At 39.3% G+C, this 16,145-nt stretch overlaps 1 protein-coding gene, 1 long non-coding RNA gene and 1 other non-coding gene across 4 annotated transcripts; 2 read left to right on the top strand and 1 right to left on the bottom strand.

Moving 5' to 3' along the window:
* The first annotated feature begins 2,817 nt into the window (after positions 1-2,817).
* LOC133125865 (uncharacterized) lies at positions 2,818-3,654 on the top strand. Its single transcript, XR_009708474.1, has 2 exons — positions 2,818-2,905; positions 3,221-3,654. It is a non-coding gene; the product is annotated as an uncharacterized LOC133125865 (long non-coding RNA).
* A 4,311-nt stretch (positions 3,655-7,965) lies between these two features.
* trnap-agg (transfer RNA proline (anticodon AGG)) lies at positions 7,966-8,037 on the top strand. The gene has a single exon. It is a non-coding gene; the product is annotated as a tRNA-Pro (tRNA).
* A 2,744-nt stretch (positions 8,038-10,781) lies between these two features.
* Positions 10,782-15,024, bottom strand: mibp (muscle-specific beta 1 integrin binding protein). Of its 2 annotated transcripts, XM_061240151.1 has the most exons (8): positions 14,809-15,024; positions 13,598-13,688; positions 12,815-12,863; positions 12,391-12,565; positions 11,749-11,820; positions 11,557-11,663; positions 11,248-11,333; positions 10,782-11,151 (listed from the first exon to the last, which is right to left on the bottom strand). In XM_061240151.1, the coding sequence occupies exons 1-7, from the start codon at positions 14,832-14,834 to the stop codon at positions 11,248-11,250; spliced, it is 606 nt and encodes a 201-aa protein (XP_061096135.1). In that variant the 5' UTR covers positions 14,835-15,024; the 3' UTR covers positions 10,782-11,151. The 2 variants fall into 2 exon arrangements, with proteins under 2 accessions (XP_061096135.1, XP_061096136.1); XM_061240152.1 differs by lacking the exon at positions 12,815-12,863.
* Positions 15,025-16,145: the final 1,121 nt, after the last annotated feature.

The raw sequence follows: 16,145 nt of genomic DNA, 5'->3' as shown, positions 1-16,145 counted from the left end.
CAGTGCAATTGGATTGCCAGTTTGAATGAGGCAGATGGGGTGCAATGCGCTTACTTTTCATTTGGGTATTCTGGCGCACGCACAATTACACACGGGGTACTTCTAAGCCGGATATCGTTTGTCTTAACCATTTCATCGCCCTATGATGAGTTAGTACAGTCTGTATTTGTTTGGGGAAAGTACATTTCGCGCGTAGGTGGTATTTGGAGAGCGCGCTGAAGGATAAAACATGTGGCCGACACATTTTTATTTAAGTCTGACCACTTTTATTATTTGCGTGTTATTAATCGTTTAAAGACAATTACATTTATATTAAACATTTATTTGACAGTGTATTTTAAGTTTTTCCAAGCTGAGCTCTTAACGCCTTGCCTATAGCCAAAGCACAGTAATTTTTCGGGCATAATTTAACCTTCATCGCTTTAGAAAATCTAGAAAAAGATGTACATCAGAATATTGAAATAATTAAAATTTATGTGCGTCATCACTTAATTACTAGAAACGAGAACATGATTCTAATAATATTATATTAAGAAGTTGTACACAAATGGAAATTTGGCTATAAATAATTTTTATGGCAACAGTTTTTATGTGCATTGTTTGGTAGGCTATAACAATCGTGTAACAATCCCCATAACATTAAAATGAATAGCCTGTGTCCTACAACCAAACCATAGTCAGTTTTAAACGGATCTGTCTAAGTCCGCTGTTGTTTGCGTTGGTTAGCTTGCCTAAAGGGCTACATACGCGTTAAACAACCAAGATAAACACATCTGGATCCGATGATTTTGTTTTCCCGTGAAAAGAGAAGAATTCCTCTGGCATTAGGTTAAGCCACAACACCGCAAGAACGCGGGTCAATTCAACAATACATCTCTGATTTTAGATTCCATCCTTCAGTACTCCTACATCCTATTTTTCTCAGACATTCCCCAGGTCTCCTCTTGACACAGCTACGTTTTTATATATCGAAGTAACTTTTATTTTGGCCATTACTCAGAAAGTCCCTGTTTCTTTAATAGTTTCGATGTCCTGTCTAGGTCATTGCGTAATTTGGATATTAGAGAAAATTGTCTGAACGCTGAAACATTTGAAGAAAAATTTTCCTGGCAGGGATTTTTAACTAATAAAAATGAGAGTTGCAGTGGATATCGGCAAGTAGGCCTAATTACTTTATTCCATTTATGTCGCATTAATGAACTACTTGAGTTAAAAACACGCCGGGATTTGTTCCAGTGGGAAAAAATGAACCAATTGACCTCAGAATGTTTTCAGTGGAATGAATCTGACAAATAATGTGTGCCAGGTGAGATGTCAACATTCAAAAGAAATTGGCCCAGCGTTTTAAAATATATTAGTGTTTGTTTACTTTAACAGCAAATACTGGAAAACCAGACAGTGAGCACTATTTGGCTCTTGTAGCCATAATGAAATACGGTTATATCAGGGAATGTAATGATTGAAACTGGAAGTATGAGGCATTGAAAGTATAGCTTCTGGGTGACTCAACCTCAGTTGTCAAATATGAAAGTACTACAGACTGTCCACAAGGTGGCAGTGTTAATCTATCAATCTTTTTTAACATAGGATTTCATCGCTATTCAGAAAAGTGTCTTACTTGCTTACAGGTCAGGTTTCATACGTGTATTAGCAATTAATGTATATTAATTGCTAATACATGGTATACACATAGGGTATACACATTGCATCGGTATACACATAGGGGGCACTTTATTAGGTACACCGGCTCACTAACACTAAAAATCTAATAGCCCGCTCCGTCAAACACTCAGTGAACTGTGTGGCGGCAGCGCAGTATATAAAGTATGCAGACATAGTCAGGAGGTTTAATTGTGTGATCTAAGTTACTTTGACGGTGGTACGTTTGTTGGTGCCAGATGTGGCCGGTCCAGTGTCTCAGAAAGAACTTCCCTTGTGGGATTTTCAGGCACTATACAGTCTCTAGAGTTTACCGAGAATGGGGGGATAAAAAACATTCTGTGAGTGGAAATTCTGTGAACAAAAAAAAATATATAATAAAAATAAGAGAATGGGCAGACTTGTTCATGCTAACAATAAAGGCTATGTATGATCAAATAACAACAGTGGTGTACATAAGGGCATCACTGAATGCATAATGTGTCGAACTTTGAAGTGGATGTTCTACAGCTAAGGGAGGTTTCCAGCATCTTTTTGAATCCATGCTGAAGAATTCAAACTGTTCTCGTGGCAAAGGGGGTCCAAGCCGGTACTAGATACAGTAGGTGCACGTAATAAAGTGGCCACAGAGTGTATAACTGGAGAGCAGCTCTGACACACTCTGACAATGTTTAATTCCTCTTGAATGTTTTTTTTTTTGTTTCATGAAAAGTAAATAAATACTATCATGATATATGGTAGCAGGCTATATATCAATGTCATGTATATTGGTGTGCTATTGGAGTGATTTTTAATTAATAAATGCCTAGTACTAGGTATTATTATTATTATTATTATTATTATTATTATTATTATTATTATTATTATTATTATTATTATCTTCTCTGGTTAGATCAGTAACGCGGGACTAGACTGACCATAGGTGTTTCGTGGAACTTTCACTGTATCACTTACCTAATTTAAAAGGGAACCTCGTCTGCAGAAATTTCACCGGTTGCAATCCACATGGATCACACAGGTTCCTGTCCGTCCAGGTTTTTGCCAAGTGTTACGGCCAAGTGGCATCGCCAAATAAGGCCACAAACTGCTGGCCGTTTGCTATATTTATCCAAGGGGAAACTCGTGACTGTATTGCTACTGGACCGCCCCTTACGGCGAGGCGTATAAAACCAACAAGTGTCATTCGCGCTTTCGGCACAAGACGTTCGACATCGCGCAGAACGATAAATGCAAAGTATAGCCCACTGTAAGTATAAATGCTGCATTGAGAGTTTATTTTATGGTGAACAAGAAACATTTGAAAGAGTAAACAAAACACCATGCCAAAAGTGTTTCCACAAATGGTGAACGTGTATTAATTATGACACATATCTTGGTCATGATTAGTAAATAAAATTTAATCAAATAATTTTATTTCAGGGTAATCCCTCTTGATTGCTTCACGAAATCATGTTGTTAAATAAAAGGGACGAAATTCAAATAGTTCTGTGTGCTGTGGTAAACATGGTAAATACGTATTTCTGTGCTGCATTAAAATATACATTTCATTTCACAAATCTAGGTATCCAACGCCGTTCAGATCTTTGCTTCTTGTGTGATAAAGCGAAGGATCTCTTTACTGGTTCACTAGAAGAAACCCCACCATGGAATAATAAACACGTCCCTTTTTACGTTACACCTGAATCCACATAAAGGGCAACATCGAAACAGCCTTACTACAGTCCAAACCAGAGGTATTACATTTTTCACGTTTTTCCAATGGTCTTCTGAAGGTCTTCGTTACATCTGGTCTTCTTTGGGGAAAGTACTAAGAAAGAAGACAGATGAGACGTGAATCACGTAGCTACAATCCCAAAAAACGGACTTTAAGAGTTTTCAAAACACACTGTTTACTGCACATGTTTATCGTGCAAGTGAAAGTTTGAGCGAGGGGCAAACCATGGATTTACACAAGTGGACGTACAATCAAGAGGAATAAAACTTTTTGTCTTCAAACCAACTTGGATTCTATGCTTTTTAAATACATATTTTTCGTTTTGAAGGTACAGTTAAGTAACAGACACCAAATGGTTTCTATAACAAACAGTGTGACCCTTAATTCTCATTATTTCATTATAAAACTAGAATATTTAGCATTAATATTTAACCGTCGGCAGAATTTCCAAAGCCTGGCATGGTTATTCCGTTTTTTCTTCTTCAAACGAGATAGATCCACATCTCGACCGACTGTATTTTGTTTTCGAAACAAAATTTTATTTAGACAATAATTTTATAAAATAAATATTTTTTTCGGTTCTGGGAAACGCACGTGGCTTGTTCCCTCGTGCCGAAGCTCAACTGCAAATTAACGTCTTGCTTGCCCTTGAAACGGAATGCGTGACCGATTTAACCTGATGTTATAAACACCAGCCAGTGAACATAGGTATCCTAAATAATCTCCGTTTCTAAACGATCATCGCCATTATCATTCTTGAAATGAAGGACCCTATTCTCTTTTTTGCGGAAAAGCATGTATGGTAAAACGGCTGCAAGTTGCCTCACATCCACTTGTAATGAAAGTGAAATGTAACACTGGTGGCATTCATTAGGTTATGCAGTCAGTAAATTAGTAGGCATAATTTGATAATAGCCTATTCCAGTTTAATTGGAAATCGGAAAAATCATATAATCATGAAAACAAAAGCAGCACGGTGCCGTGTCCAGACCTTTGCGGACGAGACAAGCGCAGAATCATGGTTGTGTACTGGCAGCCTTCCCCCCTGTTCTTTATGCTCCTCGACTTGTGATTCATGAGTTAGTTCTTCTGATTAGCACATCATATTTTTTCTCAATTCCATAATTATTCAATTCAATTTTATTAGTACTTCTTACAGAATACTTTCAGAAAGACACTTTGTATGACATAAAAATAAAAACACCCCAGTGAGCAGTCAAATAACCCTTAATTAATGAACTAGGTGGATAATTAATAAATGATAAAGGCGAAGAAAAATAGGAAGGATACTGATTTCTGGAATTTCCTGGAATTTATTCTTCTAAAATCTCAATATGCCTGAAAATACTTAGCCATTAGGAGAGAATATGCACACTATATATATACATTTTTTATAGGACAAGACTTTTTTTTTTTTACATGACACACTTTCTTTGTCAGGGGGTCAGATTCTGTAGGTCATATTATGAGAAATGAGGCACCTGCTTGGCATTTGGGGGGCTGTGGCCTTTTCCTCTGCAACGTTGCTTAAGGCGTGGAAACTGATAAGGTCCCCACTTGAAAGGCTATGAAGCCCTGTCCTGATGATGCTCTGGGTCCCTGCTAGGCAACTTTCACCCCATTCGTCAGATCCTGTTACAGCGAAGAGCTCTCAGAATAGTCTCAAACGGTTTGGGATGTTGCACTTCACCTTGTGGTCACAAGATAGTGCTAAGCCAGGTCATGTTAGGTTACGGTTATTTTAACATTTTAACAGCAGCATCTCGTTCAAAAAGTAATAATAAGTAAAACATGGACAGCAAATATCTAGCATCCAGTCAGGTCAAGAATGATTGGCACCCTTAATAAAAATGAAGAACAAAGGCTGCATACAATAAGCAACACTGCATGTTATGTTCAAGCATATAGAAAAACTATATACTTTTATTTTAATAAATTTACTTTCATGTTTCAATATTTTTTTATTAAGTAATCACATTTTTTTCTGAAAAACATAGATATTAAAATTATTGGCACCCCTAACAATTATTGTTCATTAAAAATATTGTTAGCAAAGCTTAATTGGCAATAACATTATACATCATTTAATTAATCTCAGTCAAAAGGAACTATATTGTATCTTTCCATCACTTCCTGTTTCACTAGAGTATAAAAATTAGCTAACAAGTAGGCAAACCCCCTTTGTCATCCGAATACATTTAAAACATATGGAGTGGTTGCAGGAAGAGGCCATAAGTGCTCGATGTCCCCACAGATGGCAAGGAAGATGGTGAAGGGGGCCACAATGAACCCAAGGATCCCGGTTCAAGAATTGCTGAATTTAGCTGCATTTGACAGACTCATAGTTTTGTAGTTTTTCAAACCTTTTTTTCTGAGAGAATGAATGCAAACTCCGTTGCGCCACTGTGTCTAAAAAGCGTTCTTCCCCAGCTCACGTAATGATCTCAGAGTGCAAGGACACACAATGCCGTATCTTAATTACCTCTGAGAATGTCTGATGCCTCTGTGAGAACCATCGACCAGTCAAAGGATATCAAATTAACCGCTAACATCAATTAAAAACAAGATAAACGTCCATACATGTACTTAGATATTTAGCAGATGGTTTTACACTCATTAACATTCAGATTAAACTGCATTAGTCGTGTTAAGCAATGAAACATGATATTTAGCTACTTTCCATATGCATGCTAATATATAATATAGTATAACATAATATATATGAACTAAAATGACATTTAATGCAATGGGGGAAAAAAACTGCAAAGTTTCATACATTTGTTTGATGGCAAGTCCCAGCAGAGAAGATGAAAATTTGGCGAGACCAAAACTTTGTGAGAAAAGACCAGTGGTCTCTTTGACAGTAGTGGGCCACTGGGTCTGCCTTCAGTACCCAACATGCACAGAGAGAGAACTATATTCTTCAGTTTGATTAGGATTTCTGTTGGTATGGAGTTGGCTGTGGAACCACAGACAAATTTGAAACAATTTTTTCATTGCTTAGATGCTTATAATTAAAAGAAAGGACTCTTCATTGTGGATTCCTCCTCTTAACGGATGAAGCTGTTGTTCACTTACGAGGAATCTGAAATGCGAATGAGGAGATTCTGAAAGAATTGTTGAAGCCAGACAGAGAAGAGCCCAGTCTGGCCCCCAAGGTTTTTTAGCAGATGGCAAAGAGGACATATATTCCAAGCCTAAGGTAGACGATACCTGATCTGCTACTTCTAGCCATCCTTTCATCCAAATTAGGCAAGAAAGACGGTTTACACTTTGCGTGGTTGCCACTCCGTAGAGTCGCTATGGAGAGAATGCCAGAGAATCTGACATTGAGGCTCTCTCCTCTCCCCTGCTTCGCCCGCAGACGTGGCACACATCGTGACTGGACGTCAGGCAGCTACTGGGCACTCAGGAGGGCATGGGCAGCCTGCCACTCACTCAGCCCGACTTTATAAAGCCTATATTTACTCCCCTGACACTGCAAGAATTTCCGCTAAATATAAACATGGTCCGACCCTCCACCCCAGCCACACTATGTCCACTGGCACTCCAGGCCTTCCAGCAATGTGCCAGAGAAGGATTGGCTTTACAAGAGTAGCCATTATGGACATCGAGGTGTGCTACATTATTACATTAGGATGTATGCATGAGTGCGCTAACAATTAATCACACATTTTTAAGCTTGCTTGCACATTAGTTGGCTAAGATAGTGGTATGCGCAAATTGTCCTTTCACATGTTCAGTACTCATGTAAGGTCAAAGCCCTTTAAGATGTAGTCTAGTCTAGACAAAACTTTACTGTGCAAATCTAGGCTAGTATTCAAGAGTATTCACTCTAATGCTGTCCCGAATAACTTGCACAGTATTGTGCTGCCAGTACAGTAAAGATGATAATGTGAATTTTCAAGAATATTTCATTCTCATATTTTCATGTTGAAATTATGGGCCTGAGGAAAGCAGTAGCAAGACACATAAAATATTTGTATTTGATCAAACATTCATGTAGAAACATTACATACTATATAAACAGTGCATGGTCACAGTAGAATAGTATGTTGTGCATCAGAAAGTCTGAACTTCTGGAAACAAATGGCTTGAAAAAAGAACTGTGCTTGGCAGAAGTTTGTTGCTCCGCACCTGACTGTTCTGATGTCCTTCATATCACATGCTTTGTGGAGCGTGTTGGAGGTGACTGCCCAGCAAACAGGACTCCCTTTTGGGGAGAGAACAGTCAGTACAACGGCACCGTCACCAGATGGGCTAGCCCAAGAAACAGTCACGTCCGCAGTCCCTACTCACCAGGTGACACAAGGTTACTGCGGTAACATGTGATAACTGCGTGATGATATGGGCTGAACTTGCGGCTTCCTGGTTTCACTCGTGCTAAGGTCAAAGCATTGTTCAGGAAACAGATTGCTGTCATGTGACTTTTTATTATTTCAAATCACAGCTGGTGGCAATGAGGTGCAGCCAGCAATAAACTGAGGTGGGAAACAGTAGTAACAGTAGATTTAGAACAAAAACATTTGAATCAAACTGTAAAAAATAGAAGGGAAGGGGTAGTAGGATGTGGGAAGGATCTGCAGCAGTGTGGCTCGTTGGTCTAGGGGTATGATTCTCGCTTAGGGTGCGAGAGGTCCCGGGTTCAAATCCCGGACGAGCCCTCATTATGGGCGGCAGCGTACTGTGGCCTCACAGCAAGAAAGGTCTGGGCTCAAAATTAATTTCAGCTTTTAAATCTAAATCTAGGCTCATGTACAGTTAAATTAAGATAGATTCAATTAAAATACCAATATGAAAAGTGTGGCATTTTTTATTTGCATTTTGTACTGGGTAGTGTGTGTTTGTGTTAGGGATGTGGCCGTTGAATACCTCATATGTGCACTGCAACATGAAATAAATGTTGCTGTGTGGAGTTTGCATGTTCTCCCCGTGTCCAGGTACTCCCTCCAGACATGTAGGTTAGTTTAATTGGAGAGTCTAAATTACCCCTCGGTGTACTCCTGCCATTGCCCTTGACCAAGGCACTGGCCTCAGAACTAGAGTTGGTCTCTGGGCACCATAATATGGCTGGCCACTGCTCCTAAGTAACTAGGATGGGTCAAATGCAAAGGATGCATTTCATTGCCTTAGAAGGCGATGACAATAACATTGAATCAAATCTAATCTAATCTGAGTGAAAAACGGTTTATAAGTGAACCAGTACTGGTGCACACCAGCGCTGGTCGACTCTTAAATCAGATCACGATAAAACATCATAATCAAAGATAAACTACATACAGTAAGGTCCGCATCTGTAGCTCATTACATAAAAAAATAAAATATCAAATACATTCTTGGACAAATTTGATAAGGAACATAAATTAGAGTAAAATCTCGAAACAGATTGTCCTGCACCCCTGATATAGACAGCTGCAGAAGGCGTTTCTCCTCCTTAAAGGCAAAAAAAAATGTATCCAGTATGTTTGACAGTCGCTGTGACGTTCAACACTGCTCAGGTGCGAGCCGTTCCAGCCAGGAAGAGACAGGGTTATTCCAGTTGCCTGCCAACCAGGACTCAAGTTTCACCTACTAAGACGCAGCAGCAGAGCTGTTGCCCAGTCATTACTTCTGTGGCATTCCGACTGCTCCGGGGAATATAAACCTGTATCCTGTACCAGGCACGCACACATGAATGAGGAATCCTCATATGCTTACTCTATCAGTGTGGGGGAAACTGTATGGCTCCATCAGTGTGGGGAAACTTTTATCAGTGCTGCTGCTGCTACTAGCGCTAGAAATGGTCAAATTAATCATTATTTTAAAGAATAAGAAATTAAAGTATTTTATGCAAACATAGAGAAGTCCTTAAAATAATACATAGAACAGGAATCAGGAGATCATTTGAGTGTTTCTGTAAGGCATAATTAAAATATGATTACTGGGGCATTCTGTGTCCAAGGAAACAAGATAGTTTACCTTTAACTTTGCATCCATCTTTCCTGCATGGGTAAATAGAAAACGGGGAAATCCAACATCTTGTGGTGGGAAATCGCCTCTTATTAATGCCTCTCTTTTATGAACACTTTTCAATATGACCATTAATGAGATGAAGAATTACATTACTAGTTTTAAAAATAAGAACCCAAAATTGTATCTGGGTCGTTGACTTGGCTAGTTTTGACCCATTTCAAAATGTCACCTAGATCAGTATCAGTGGTTCACATTCTTTCAATCATTCAATAATTTCTCATTTGATTGACAAGGTCAGTTAAAGACTGTGCCCTCATGTCAAGCAGAGGGGCTGTGTTTAACTGAGGAATCCAGTCAGTCGCCCCATTTCTAGAACAGTGCACTAGTAACAGTATGCTAAAATAGCACAAGTTAAAAATAAAAAAGCTAGTAAAGTTGCTCCTGCTTCTCTTGAAAACACATAATTACATTCTCAAGATTTTCTATTTCTCATTAACCAGTTACAAAAACAGCACTCTTAATTTCACTTGGTGGTTTACCCAAGCCCCCCCTCTTCAATAGTATAGTATAGTAATGACGAGCAGATTATGACAACGGCAGTTACGTTTCGAGGAATCGGGACATTTGAAGAGAAACAAACCTTAGACTCATTGCCCTTGTGATGACAGCTGCAATTTACACACACAAGACACACCATGCCATTTAGGCATCCTGTTGGAAATGGGGTATTAACCGGCCCTATTTTTAAAGCTGGAAAAATCTTGTGGAAATTCCTGCGTGTGGTAAGGGCTCACGGCTGGCCAGACCTGGGCCGTTTAGTCTGACCCACTTCGTGGAGCCCACCCCTGCCAAAGTCAACAGACCCACTTCTGCAGCTGATATAAGTATATGCTCCAAGCAGTTCACATTCAGGCAACATGGCCACACACACACACACCTTATTTTTGTCAAAGAAATTAACTTGGTACAAATCTTAAATCTTTGTCCGACTATGCCCCCTTAAAATTGAACAGCTTACACAAATGCAAGAAACTTGCAAAGTAATTTTTTTAGAATCTGGATATGGATTTGTACTATACGTAGAGAGCAGGCATCCTAATACCCAAGGGAACTCCAAATACCAAGTTACACAACATGTTCCCCTGAGAAGTTCTTGGATTCACTTTACACATGCCACAAGCAGGTCTTATTTGGTATGCATTTGAAGCCTTACTAAACGGTTCCTGCAATTTAAAATGCCAAAAGACTTCTGAGTTTAAGCATTCAAATAAATGAAACCCTTTTTAGTCTCAGATTAATTAAGCCAATTTAAAATTCCAATATGGAGATTGTGTTTATTTACATTTTGTACTGGGTTGTACTGGGTAATGTTGGCATTTGAGATGTGGATTTTGAATACCTCATAGGTACATCACAACATGAAATAAAACAGAATATGAAAGAAAGACGAGACAAATTGTATTCAAAATTTCATTAAATGGAGTCAAGCCCAATTTGGGAAGGCATACATTTGAACAGAGTTGACAAAATGGAGCCACAATTTTGTGAAAACAAAATGGGGTCTTGCATTACCATGGCACATCATATGGAAAACTACAAGTGGACAAATTCCACTCAAGTTAGATCTTCAAAAATGAATCTGAACAAATCAAAAGCAAAATAATGCCATCCACTGTGATAAGTTAATGTCCCTTCAAACTATTTACAAAACATTACCACATAGTTAAAAAATACTTAAAAAAGAAAAATGAGTTTCATCCCATGAACAAAAAACGAAACACTATTTACAATGCTATACACAGGTCTTCAGAGACGCAGAGGCCCTGCTGTAAACAAAAAAACAAAACAAAAGTTAGGTACTGAATGTTATGGCACAGTTCCATAAATATTAAACAACCATTGAAAGCCGGATCCTTCCTTACCTATAAACGATTCAACAAAGTATTCTGGATATCTTCGTAAACCTGGTTGTAGAGGTCATCTTTCGATTTCAAACCATCCAAGCTCTCTGAAAGGTACCATGCAAGGTTGAAACAGTTAGCCTTTATATTGCCCTTGGAGTTTAAAATAAGTTCAATGTTGGTTTAACAGCAGTGAAAGCCCCTGTGTATCATCTCAGCATGAAATGATACTTTTCCTGGAAAAATAAATATATATATTTTTTTTTAACCCAGCAATTAAGACAAAGACGAGTGCCCCACAACCGCAAGTTTCACTCGATTTTCACTCACCAATAGCCAAGCCGGTTTTCTCCATTTCCTGCCTGTGTTTCAAGTACATGGGCCACACGTGCCCGTCAAACAGACCGGGGGGGTCAGGAACGGTGTACTTCCTCGTACTGAAAAGAGAATTGCGTTGAGTGACAATGGTGCACGGAACTTTATACCGTCATTACTGTAAAAACAACTTGTACATCAACCCACCTTCTCCTCATCTTGCACTCTTCATATGGAATGGCGATGTAGTAGCACTTGTCGTACACATCAAGTAAGGGTCTGAATGGGGGGGGGAATGGGAGAGGGGTCCATTTTAAAAAGGGGCACATAGCTTTACAGGGAGATGATTCCCATTAAAAACACATCAAGTTAAACGGAAGGAAAAGGCTCACAATTCAGTTCTGAACTTCCAACAGCTCAGAATGCTTTTGGCACACAAGGTCCCATGGCGATTTAAAAAACAGTCCCTAGTGCTTTGTAAAAATGCCAGCAGCCTTATCTCCTGCTTCAGTCTAAGCAGGGGCCTTCGGTTTGTGCACTTAACACATGTGACTGCAATAAAGTGCGTGTATTCCTGGGACTGGGTTGCATGGAACTTAATCAGAAGGCTTGTTCAAGGATAACGATAACCACCGATACGAAGTGTTCAACACGAAAAGGTCTGCGGGTATTAATCAGCGAGAGCCCATATCTCTTTTGAGCCGGCCCCGCAAAACTGCCAAGCTTCTCATTTCACATTTAATTACGACGCCTAATCTGGAAGACACCTGGGCCACCCGCCCCGATTTCACAGAGCCCCGTCGATTTTTTGCCCTAGTTGCACAAAAACGGTGGAGGAAGACGGCTCACTTGTAGTTGTAGAGCAGGAAGCCCTCCACGATCAGGATGTGGATGTCCTGCTCGGGATCGGACACCTTGGCCGCGGGCGAAACCGTGACGCCGTGAGAACGGGCGAACTTCACCGGGTTCTCAGCCCAGCCCTTGATCGTGCTGACCATGGCCTCCATGTCCAAAGAAGTGATCACTGCATCAGAGGAGAGAGGAGAGAGAGAGAGACGGAAACAGGAACAGTACTCGTTAATGCACAGGAACGCAGGCCACTGAAGAAATATCAGCACAGACCATCTTGATAAAGCAACAAACTTTTGCACATAAAATTAGGGGGAGATTTCATTTTAAGTGCAAGTAATGTCATATGACGACAGAACATTTTTTTTAAAGTTCATTACTTTAAAATGTATGACTGGTTTCCTACAGTGAAACACATTCTTACCATCCCACTGTCTAAAGCCGTCCTCACCAACTTCTATCTGATCTTGTGGCTGAAATAACAGTGAGCAATAAAACAATGCTGCATCCCCAGGGCGATCAGCAGCCCAAGAGACCTGACCACACCCTGAACATGGAAAAGCAAGCACGTAAAGGCAAGCCAGAAGCACTTTTAGGATGCTGCGGTACCAATAGAAGAGGCTCTTTTGGGGCCTGAGGAGCCAATCACTTGATTAAAAAAAAAAAAGTGTAAAAAGCCATTACATTTGGTATTGCATATTTAAAGTTATACATGTACTTGGGCATGGTTTGTGGCAAAGTAAAGTTGGTTGTTTGTTTACATAATTTGATGCAGATTAGACATCCCGGTCATGTCCATAAGCATTCAATCCCCCAGCACCCTACAGTGCCATCAGCCAAACACACGCCAAGTCGATGCATTTGCAATGACCTTTATAAAGAAACCTAGCATTAACCAGAATAACCTTTTATTTTCCAAATTAATTAGTAAAGCCGTCAATACGAGTCAGCAACTAATAGTAAAAAGATTGCCACAAGATGGCCAGACGACATTTTTTTGTTTTTTATTAATTATTTTAAAAATAATTATTAAAGCTTCAACTGGATTCAATTGCGTGCTCGCAACAAGACATTCCGAATGACAATAGCAACATCAGCAATGCAGACTAAGGTTAGATGCATAGTGCGCATGCAGTAGAGCCAAAACAAAGTGCAAAACATTCAACTTAATGCAACAGTAAATCAGTTCAGTTGGGACAAAACTTACCTTGAAAAAGTCATCTTGGTGTACCACGCAACAGTTAGGCAATGCTTTGATAAGTCTATTCGTCAAAGTGGTTTTCCCACCATTGGTCACGCTAAATAGGAATTTAAAATAGCAAATTTGAATTAGTACATTACACAATTCAATTACAAGTAGCGGCTCTCTAAACTGGTTAGGTCTTCCAGAGAGCCATCTGGTGTCCAGACGTTAATGTTCGGTGGGTGGTTAGTAACTAAAATGGCTGCCACAACAACACAACAATTTGGTTTTGGCGCTATCACATATAGAACGTTTAGGGGCTTAGGCCATGTAAGTTTGAGAAATATTTTTCGTCAATCGAGATTGTTCGCTAGATAATTAGTTGAGTAATTTACCTTATTCCCACATCTAGCTAACGTATTTAAAGAGTTTGTCAATATTGCATTAGTCATTTTTTTTTTGTAATAATGTTAACGTTACATGTTTGCAAAACTTTGAGAATAATCCGATTGGTAAACTGGTTAAACAACCACCGATATTTACAAATAACAGTTTCAGCGTACGTTACAGTTGATCTACTGTAATATTTCTTAATTTTAATAATTCCAAAATCTCACTTTTTGTTTCAAAGGAAGCTCAATTAACATTAAGGCGGTCAGTTTGGCCAGCCAATTTCATTAAACATGCCCACAAATGTTATGACAGTACGTTTTGCGATACATATATATATAGATATATAGAAACCAAAGTAAATGTGTCGGTTATATTTGAATACTCTGCAGTTTGTGTATGCTGAATCTGAATGTCCCTCCATTTTCGCTTCCGCGAGACCGCGCAGTTGTTTAAATCTCCCGCTCAAAACTAGTGAAAACAAACTAGCCTATGAGCCTCTTTGTATTTAAAAATGTAACCAATTGGCCGGCGAAGACGTCATAAAATGAATCAAACATGTAAAATTAAGTTAATTTGGGATGTAAAATTGCCACGTTATGGCAATTACATTAGATGCATTGCCAAACTTAAAGTAACGTTAAGTTACCCTACTGATGAGGCATGTAGTTAACGTAGATGAGAGCCAAGTTGAAATGTATTAACTGGTAGCCAGGAATATATATATTTTTAAATCAAAAAATCTAATTATCAAATGTCATTTTAAAATATGCTAGATAAGAACACACAGCAAATAGCACAGTGACGAATATATGCTTCTTAATTAAATGAAGTGGGTTACTTACCCGCCAATGCCTATGATATATTTCATTTTCTCGAGCTGTTGATTTCCTTCACAAGTAAGATAGTAAAACGTCAATAGGGTAAACACACCCGCGTTACGAAAAAAACAAATATATAAAACGTTTGGTCAAATGTATTTCAAGTTTTTTCTTCTGTTCCCCTTGCTTTTCCCTCCAGAGTCACACACTCTTTACTATTTCATTGATAAAGTAGCCGTGCCCCTTTTGCTTTATAGCAAACTCGGAAGACGTCACGCAAACGCCTGCCCCGCGTGGACTGACGCGCTCTCTTCTCTCCAATGTGTCCGTTCTGCTGTGGCCAATCGCTGGCCTCTGAACACTGGGCGGGTCCAATCAGAGCCGACGCTGTCTATGCGGAATTTGCATGGTGGCATTGGTCCCCCCTTGCACCTGTTTCTCCCTGTCTATCATTGCATGTATAGTCCTGAAAGCAGACTGTCCACCTGACCATTAACCCAAAAATAGCCCAGCGTCTTATAATGAGGAAAATTTGCAGGAGCCGTACACCAAGTTACCGACTTAAACTAGGTTCTGCGTTTCCCGTATGAAACCACAAATGAGTAATTGTGCTTAAATACCTTTTACATCCAATTTCACTGGGGCGATTTCAACAAATTACTGTAGTCCATATGTATGCAATTAATACAGAATTTAATTTGATACTTATATTAATGAACTTATTTATTGCACTCATTTAACTAGTATGCTTATTATTTACAGTAAGTATCATTGTTCAGCATGTATAGCTTGTCATTCGACTATTGAAGATTAGTCATTAAGAGTGGTCAAAAGCACATGGAGTCATTGAATGCCCCACCCCACTATTGTGACCTTGTTCTGTTGTTATGTGTCGGGGAAAGTGGGAGGGTAAAACGTGATGTGTATTATTTTGACCGGGGGAGATAACAACAAATATTAGGCATACGTGCAAGAGGACACAGCACAAATCCCAGATAAGGCTGCCTTTATTGTCGGTGAAGTGTGCCTAGAGGATAACAACAGACAGTCCTGTCCAAGTAACCCACTGGCAAAGGCTGTTCAACAGAAGAGGAGGAACATTATCTGTGTGTCGATTCACAGCACATGACACGTTCAATCAGTTCTTCAAGCCGTCAGTTTAGGGAAAGCCATGCCTTTATCATAGCCTACTTTGGTAATACATCAATGTATCTCCTCGTCCAGAATAAGACATACATTTATTAGCAGTAAGTGTTGTATACAGTAATGTTAATCACCTGTTGAAATAAGAACAACCGTTATCAAATGTTTTATAGAATTGCGAGGTGGAGTAATGGGACCTGTCCCTTTAAGAATCACGA

This window comes from Conger conger, chromosome 4 (genome assembly GCF_963514075.1).
Source record: "Conger conger chromosome 4, fConCon1.1, whole genome shotgun sequence".
NCBI classification, from domain to species: Eukaryota; Metazoa; Chordata; class Actinopteri; order Anguilliformes; family Congridae; genus Conger; species Conger conger.
This window is presented reverse-complemented; position numbering and strand designations above follow the sequence as displayed.